The 8,533-nt window shown below is 35.6% G+C and overlaps 2 protein-coding genes across 2 annotated transcripts; one reads left to right on the forward strand and one right to left on the reverse strand.

Moving 5' to 3' along the window:
• Nucleotides 1-1,881: 1,881 nt before the first annotated feature.
• On the forward strand, nt 1,882-6,062 carry LOC117922162 (V-type proton ATPase subunit c''1). Its single transcript, XM_034840198.1, has 4 exons — nt 1,882-2,127; nt 2,301-2,378; nt 5,456-5,626; nt 5,736-6,062. The coding sequence occupies exons 1-4, from the start codon at nt 2,015-2,017 to the stop codon at nt 5,905-5,907; spliced, it is 534 nt and encodes a 177-aa protein (XP_034696089.1). The 5' UTR covers nt 1,882-2,014; the 3' UTR covers nt 5,908-6,062.
• Nucleotides 6,063-6,519: 457 nt separating this feature from the next.
• LOC117922161 (caffeoylshikimate esterase) lies at nt 6,520-7,886 on the reverse strand. The gene has a single exon (XM_034840197.1). The coding sequence runs from the start codon at nt 7,673-7,675 to the stop codon at nt 6,710-6,712; it is 966 nt and encodes a 321-aa protein (XP_034696088.1). The 5' UTR covers nt 7,676-7,886; the 3' UTR covers nt 6,520-6,709.
• Between the last annotated feature and the right edge of the window lie 647 nt (nt 7,887-8,533).

The raw sequence follows: 8,533 nt of genomic DNA on the forward strand, positions 1-8,533 counted from the left end.
TCGAGTATTGGGTTGGGTCTCCTCCAATATCTGATCCACCTCCTTACTGGTCCCATGCACTGTTATTTAGTTATGATATTACCCAATTTTAGTATTTAAAATGGTAAAAATTTGTAATAAGTGATTTTAAATTACTTAAGCCTTCTATGGAATACTTTTTGTTACTTTTTTTTTCTTTAGTTAAAAAATTGAAGTAAAAAAGGCAATATTTTATTTTATTTTTTAACTTTATTATTTCATTTTTTTTATAGATCAAAAGTTCTTCTTCTTTTTTTTTAAAAAAGAATCTTTAACTTACAAAAACTCAATTCAAAAATGATGTTAATTCAACCTTAAATTTTATAAAACTTATGAAATTTTGAAGAGTTTATGGGGTTGTTAGGAAATTGTTTTTTAGAACAATTTTCTATTCTCCAAAACAAAAAAATATAGAAACATTGACAACCAAAAACCGTTTTATATTTTTTGTTTTTAAAAATAAAAGATTAGATATTTTTAAATAACATCTTTTATTTATTTTATGTTATTTTCACTTATTTTTTTAAAGATTGTTTTAAGAAATAATTATACAAATATATAATATAATTAAAAATAAAACATTATATATAAAAATTATTTTTAAAAATATTAAAAACATGTTGAAATATTTTAAGTTTCAAACAAACTTTTATTCTATAAAAATAAAAAACATTGTTTTAAAAAATGATTCTTAAAAATTATTTTTTAGAATTATTTAAAAAAACAAACAAATTACCTCGGAGGATTTACCTGTATAGTTGTTATTTAATTCCTTTAATTTAATAGTATTTTATTACTCCACTTGAATTTATGAATTTTTTTATTCATGGTACTACTAAGGTGTATATGTACAGTGTACACCACTAATTTAAAGATAATTCCAACTTTTTATTTTTATTTTTTTATGCATTTGTTAATGCTTGTTTGAGTTGTTTCAGGCGAATCTAATTTAAGATTTATCATTTCTGTATCTTTTTGAAAAATATGAGTTGAAAAAATAATTAAATATTCAGGAATAATTTCAAAAAGTAAAAGAATTTCTTTTAATAATAATAATAATAATAATAATAAAGGTATTCAAATAAGATAGGGAATATAATTGATGTCCTTAAAGGTGTGCAAAGGTATATTATTAGACGTCCATAAGGGTATTTAAAGATATAGTATCGAGCACTTAAAAGATTGTTCTATTTTATAATTTCGAATATTTTTTGTTTTAAACCCAATTTTTTTAAAAAAATTACAAAAAGAAATGTTATAAATGCACTTTTATTATCATCATCGAGTTGATTATTTATTTATTTTATTCAAAAACTATAACCTATTTTTTAAAGTTTTGTTAGGGTTTTAGAAAGATCAAAGGAGAAGAAACTAAGAAATAAATGGATTATATCAAACTTATGAAGGTATTTTTTTTTTTTCATTAAAGCTATGTTTGGCTATGGGAGAATTTGGGAAAAAAATATGAGGAAAAAAAATGAAAAAAAAAAAGTGGAAGAAAAAAAATTAAAATAAAATAAAAAGTAGATTCAAAGTTAATAAATTATTTTTATATATTTTTTTAAATTCATTTAACTTATTTTGTTTTATTATATAAAGATTAAATAAAATTAAAATATATAAAATTTTAATTATATTTTAATTTTTAATATTTTTTACAATAGTGAAATCAACCACCAAAAAATTATTTTTCTTATTTTTTTTTCTTTGCTTAGAAATTTGGGAAAACAAACATAGCGTAAGGGTATTCTAATAAAAAAAGTTATAATGGTGCGGAGGGGAAAGAATTTACCAGGTGGATGTGTTGGTAACTTCTCCTTGATTAAAAGACAAAATAAATTATTTAGGCTGACGTGGCAAATGAGAAACGAAACAGGAGGAAGAGACACGGGAGGAAACCGGGAAGGGCGATCTTTTTGTTCCCAAATTACTTGATCCAGAAACCCTAATTTCTGAAACGAAGATCAGATCCGGGGAAAATTGGTAATCGGAATCAATGGTGGGTGCATCGAGCTCATGGTCTCGCGCACTGGTTCAGATCTCACCCTACACCTTCTCCGCCATCGGTATCGCCATCGCCATCGGCGTTTCCGTCTTGGGTGCCGCTTGGTACTTTCTCTTCCCTTCCTCCCCTGCAAAATCCACCAAAATAAAACAACTACTAAAATTTTTGCATTCTTGGCAAACTATCGGAGGTTTAGGTTAATTGATACATTATATTTGCTTTTTTTTTTTTTGGTTGGATCGTTGTTTTGATGGTTGGGTTATTGCTGCATTTTTAGGGGAATTTATATAACTGGAAGTAGTTTAATTGGTGCTGCCATCAAAGCTCCTCGGATTACTTCAAAAAATCTGATCAGGTGAGTACTTCAACTTTCTTTCTTTCTTTCTTTCTTTCGTTTTTTCTCGCTGGTTTTATGGATCATTGATGTGGTATTACATGGACTGGCTTATTAATGAGAGGTAAGTGACAACTTCCATGTGTAAAAAAAATTGAATTATGCCACCACTTGCTAGATTATCCGGGCATAGGTTACATGGTCGTAGGATAAACTGATACGCCTATTTACCATCAATATCAATGAGTGTCAATTCTGAAATCTTACTGAACATACATTTGGACAAATCAATATCAATATTTCTGCCAATATTTCAGTATGGTTCATGTTGATAGTCTAATATATTATTGGTATTCCTCGTTTACTTTGATGAACTGAAGATTTTTGTGCTCAGTTCCTATTCAATTCTTGCTTGTATTGAGCTTAACTTGAAGACTTTTTCAAGATTGCTGCTAAATTCAAAAAGTTTCGGCACTATAGAATTGTAATAGACTTTGTTTTTTTTTTTTTCTCATTTGGATTACAGCATGTTTGTTCCTTTGGATTATTCCAACTACTCAATGTGTTGGAATTCACTAATATGGAAACCCTAGTGTTTTTTAGGGGCCATTTATTCTTTTCTTTTTTTGTCTCTTGCATCGTAGATATGTGCCTAGTGGAGTGAAGGCAGGTTCTTATTATAAGTTTTTATGCATCTTTGAAATTCTTGTTTTTCTCTGTTATCCAAGATGGGTATTTGTTGACTGTTCAAGTACTTGATGTAGAAGGTATAAGGTCTCTGAAAGGAAGAAATAGAGTAATGAAGAATATGCATAAATCTTCTGGCCATAGCAGTTAAAACAGCTATTGAAATAGGTTCAGAACTGTATTTCAAACTCTAATTCCCTTTGTACTTCATCTGAAGTTGATGTTAGACAATACAATGCCTGTAATTGGAACAATAAGAACTTAATTTCTTTGGTTGTATAGCCTCTAGTCGTGATCTGAAGGGAATATGATCACAAGTTGTTATAATCAGTTTCTGATAAAAATTGAGATGTGGACAAAAGACGTTAAAAAAATAAATAATAATAATAATAATATTAAAGTGGTCGAATACCAAAGCAAGCTTAAAGTGGCCGAATATAAAAAATAGCATGAAGAAGAATGCTGAAAAAATAGCATGAAGAAGAAATAGAGGAAGAGAAAATTATTAAGAATAAATTGACAAAGTCTACATAAGCTTAAAGTGGCTGAAAAGTCTACACAAGCTTAAAGTGGCTGAATACCATGCTGAAAAATTGCATGAAGAAGAAATAGAGGAAGAGAAACGAGAACAGAGCAAAATCCTTCACAGTTTTATCAAATAAACAATCTGCTCTATTTGATGTAGAGCATGTTAACAAGAAAGGAGCAAATTTATTTGTTGGGAATACTTTTTGTGAATAATTGCAAATCCAGGGCTGTGATAAAAGGAATGATGATGGTGCGAGTTTTGGTCCATATAAACAAAAGAGTATGGTAGCCTATGCTAGCCAATAATTTGGCAAACCCCTGTAAGGGGGAACACATTTGAGGCAGAAATCAGTGTATGACCTATTGGATTTCGAATCAGGGTTTGACTTGAAATCATTGGAAAGTGCTTGAAATTGAGAAGATGGTGTCTTTGGTTGTATTTGATTGGGTTCTAAGCATTAGGATTATGGAAAGTGAATTAGGAATGCTGAGGATTGAAAGGAGTTGAAGAGGTTGTCGTGCAGCCATAGAATGAGGCATGGCAGAGAAGAAAGAGGATGAGGAGGGTGTTGAGAATGCACCCAGGGTAGTAAAGGGATGGTAAGAGGTCCAGAGGAAGAAGAGGTGGAAATGTTTTATACATGCCAAGTTCATTTCAGCTATCAGGGAAATCAGCCCCTAGGGCAGCAATGGCTTTCTTCACCATTGCAGTCAATGAAGAAAGGATTGTCAATACTTTGTTCACAGTGTTGTTTAGAAGAAGAGGATGTAAAAAACCTTGCTGCTTTGCAATATTGATAGGAGATGACCTTTTGATGGTCATTCTCACAAACGGTGTCAGATTGGGAGGGCAAAATAATTCTCCTGACAATAATAGAAATTAGTAGGGAAAATATCTTTTATAACTTATAGTATAGGAAATACATCTTTTATAACTAGAAGAGTTATAGTATAGGAAACACATCCTTTATAACTAGAAGAGTTATAGTATATAAAAACTCTCTCCCAAGTCTATTTGAACATCCATCATTTGTCTCTGATGGAATAACCAACTGTAAATTGCATTGGATATGGGATATGGGGATATAACTATTAGAGCATAGTTAAAAAATAGTGGAATCAAATCTAAAGATAGTGAGGATCAGATGCAGTTATCCTCTTAGTACTCAGATATATTGCACTTTTTGTCTTTTGCCTTGTTGGACTCTTGGTTTCCTTGGACTCACATTTTGCAAAGTTATGTATACAACATTGATTTCAATTTTATAAAAAAGTCATTTATAAAAAAGCCCCCCCTTCACTTGCTAATGATGGTCAGATATGAATTGCCACCAGACTAGAGCCCACATGCAGTGAGTAGTGCGGTTATTTGTTCTCCCTTGTGCCAGCCTTGTTCCCACATGTTTGATATCTGTCACTTCCCAAGTAAAGTTATGATTGTGGCTCATAGTAGTTATTTTAATTGCAGAGTTGCATATATGCAATGTAGATGTCCATTTGTGGCTTGGGTGAGTTAATGGCTTGGTACTTTTACCTTTGTGTGGGCATGGAAAAACCTGGTGGAAAATGAAAACACCAAAAGAGGATTTTTGTGTGTTGGATGAGTCATGTATCATGTTGATATGCGAGTGAAGTAGTTGCATAATAGGAGATGAACAAATTGTGCTTATCCAAGTTTCCTTGAAAGCATAAGAAAAAACAAAATGAAAAGGAAAGTAATCCTCCACTCTGGAGAATTGCAGAATGTTTTTTGTGAACAAAGATTGGACTTCTTTTGCTGCACTGCATGCACAACGATACTACAAATTGCAGACCCCTTAAGAAATGATGGTTTTGACTTATTTTTTTGGTCCTTTTCTCTTTTGGGGTGTTTTGGTTCTTAGTGTCATCTTCTGTGAGGCTGTTGCTATATATGGAGTTATTGTGGCAATCATTCTTCAAACAAAGCTAGAGAGTGTGCCTGCATCCAATATTTATGCACCAGAGTCCCTTAGAGCCGGATATGCAATCTTTGCCTCTGGAATTATTGTGGGTTTTGCCAACCTTGTCTGTGGGTATGTTTCCAGCTTTCCTTGCATATATTTCTTCAGAAACGAGTATGACTTCGCACCTAATGCATTCCATTCTAATCACTTCCCTTTTTCTTTTCTTTTTGGGATAAAGGTTGTGCGTAGGAATAATTGGAAGCAGTTGTGCTTTATCTGATGCTCAAAACTCATCACTTTTTGTTAAGATCCTTGTGATTGAGATCTTTGGCAGTGCACTTGGATTGTTTGGGGTGATTGTGGGAATAATCATGTCCGCTCAAGCAACATGGCCGGCCAGTACGGCATGATCATGTATTGTATTTTCAGCTGTAGATCATGGGTGCTTATATTGTAATTGCGGAGGTTGAACTTGAACCATGTTTTTGTTCCGAACCCATATGCATAATTTTTTTTTTCCAGTAATTTAATGAATTTGGATTTGATTGTGTTCTGGTTGATCCAACTTCATCCCATCCCTTGATTTTTTTTTCTCCTCTTTCCTTTGAAATGAGTGGTCCATTAGATCCTTGAAATGAGAAGGTGACAGGATCTTTATTGTTTTTTGTTTTTTTGGTCCCCCTTCTATTCAAGGCTGTTGATGAGTTGTTTTTGGTCCTGGAAGGTGAATGATAAGTAACTGATTTAAATTTACTTTACGCCACCATCTTTTACCCCTCAATCTTTAATGTCCTGTTTTGTAATTTTCCACTAACACATTCCCACACATACTTGTCAAAAAATAATATTTTCCTCCTTGAACTTTAATATAAAGAAATAAGACTAAAAGGAAAAAAATAGGCCTACAATCTAAATTTGAAGTAGCCATATTTCGCGACTGAATGTAAAAATCACGAGTAATCTTATAAATATTTCTCTAAAAAAAAAAAAAAGGTTAAAATTGATGGGTTTAATGAGAGGAATTAGAAGCAAGAACGGTAAGTTGGAATCATTCAGAGTGAAAAATGTTACAAGCAATGATCGATTGCGAGTAAAATGTCAGCTCTTTTAATGTGATTGGGGTGAGAAAATTTTGGATAGAATAATTTTGAAACACGAATTTAGATTATTACGATTACATTACCATAATCCAAAATGGGATGAATGCGGAATCTAGGATTTGGAGGGTCCGTATCTCTCAACCCTCTCATCAATCCATTCCCTCATATCCTTCAACACCAGATTGGCATTCTCATCAGGCTCTCCCTGTATCAAAGAATGGTACATCCCCTCATACAACTTCAATGCTTTGTCCTCACTCGAAGCCTTCTCGTACAGCAGCTTCGACGACGTCGGACACGTCACCCCATCCGCCGTCCCGTGCACCGTCAAGAACGGCGCCGTCACTTTCGAGAAATTATCTTGTATGTACTGGCACACCCTAGCCAGCTCCCTCATCGTCCCCACCCTTGGCGGACCCGTGTACCGCCGTGGATTCGACGCTATGACCTTCAGCTTCTCCGGATCCTTGATCGCCTTCCCCACCATCTTGTTGTCCGGCATCGTCGCCCACGTGTCAGCCATCCCAAACAGAAGTCCGTACAGGAATAGCCTCACCTTCGACGGCTTCATGTTCTCCGGCATCACAAAAAGTGGGGCTGAGAAGATCAGGCCTGTCCACAGCTCCGGCTCCGATTGGAAGTACATGAGCATGGTGGTAGCCCCACCCATGGACTCGCCGAAGAGGAAAGCAGGGAGGTCGCGGTAGGATTCGCTGGTGCGGACGCTCTTGAAGAAGGAAAGGGAGGTGGCGGCGACCTTCTCCATGTCGCCGAGGTAGCAGCGGATACCGTCGGAGCGGCCGTGGCCGAGGATGTCGGCGGCGAAGACTGCGTAGCCCCAGGTGGCGTAGTTGATGCAAATCTTCTGGAAGAGCCAGCCGGTGTCGGAGCCGTAGCCGTGGGTCATGTAGACGGAGGCCTTGACAGGGAGATCCAAGGGTAGGAAACTCTGGGTGAAGAGCTTGCCGTTGGGCGTGTCGAAGTATGATTTGGTGTTGCGCACCCCTTGGGAGGCATAGTACTCCTCCTCCGGCATATCGCCCCAGAAATTGGCCGAAATTTCGGATTCCGACGACATGACTGTCTGTGTTATTGTTGAAGGGGAGTGTGGGTTTTTAAAAGTCGTGGGGAGTCCTTGTAGAGAGAGAGATTCACCAACCCTGAAATGGTTTTCCGGCGTGGGTTTGGTGGGAGCTGGTAAGCAAAATTTTCGGTTGTGGCCCACCACTAAGGGGTAGGTTTGGTGGCATTTTTGGGAATAGTGGTGGTAGTTGGATGAGATGGAGCTCATGTGGTGGTCACTCTTCAGTTGATTGGTCTAGAGTCTCTTTCTTTTTTACTGGTTTTTTCACTTCACTATACCGACCTCCTGGTTAGTGGTTACTCGAGCTTATACTGTCCAGACATGGGCCGCGTCCCACTAATATGGGCCTAAAGATACAGGCCCACATCATTTGTTAGTATTTGTCCATACACCATATATGGGAGGGTCTTTTTCCTGAGGTGAATTTTAATTTTAGCCCCTTAAAATCCTTTTTGGACGTAATCCTTCCAAGGATACCTACAACAATGAAGTTCATGAGACAAAGTAGAAAGAATTTCGATTTAGAGTTGAATTGAGTCATCTCACAAGGTTAGGCACCATCGTATGATGTGATTATAAGTTACGAGGAGGTGAGTAGAAAGAAGAAAGTTAGGTGCATTTCATTAGGTGTGCTGTCCATTTTGTCCATTTTTCACATCGTTGTTGTCGGTATTATAGGCCAAGCCATTTCTTCATTTGAGTCGATGGACCCCCTTCTCACCCCTGGTTAAGCTTACCCTTTGTTTTGGAGCAATCCTCAAGTAGGCTCCTAACTTGCACAAGACTCATCGTAATACTTGAAACCTAAAGGCTATGATTCCCGGAAAATATTTACATTATCAAAAATATAAG

Source organism: Vitis riparia, chromosome 9 (genome assembly GCF_004353265.1).
Source record: "Vitis riparia cultivar Riparia Gloire de Montpellier isolate 1030 chromosome 9, EGFV_Vit.rip_1.0, whole genome shotgun sequence".
Classification (NCBI taxonomy): domain Eukaryota; kingdom Viridiplantae; phylum Streptophyta; class Magnoliopsida; order Vitales; family Vitaceae; genus Vitis; species Vitis riparia.

Excerpts from the sequence above, each read along its gene's own strand:
- LOC117922162 (XM_034840198.1), top strand. The coding sequence starts at position 2,015 with ATGGTGGGTGCATCGAGCTCATGGTCTCGCGCACTGGTTCAGATCTCA. Across the intron at positions 2,379-5,455 it reads ACTTCAAAAAATCTGATCAG|TGTCATCTTCTGTGAGGCTG; the intron begins GTGAGTACTTCA and ends TTTGGTTCTTAG. Across the intron at positions 5,627-5,735 it reads TTTGCCAACCTTGTCTGTGG|GTTGTGCGTAGGAATAATTG; the intron begins GTATGTTTCCAG and ends TTTGGGATAAAG.
- LOC117922161 (XM_034840197.1), bottom strand. The coding sequence starts at position 7,675 with ATGTCGTCGGAATCCGAAATTTCGGCCAATTTCTGGGGCGATATGCCG.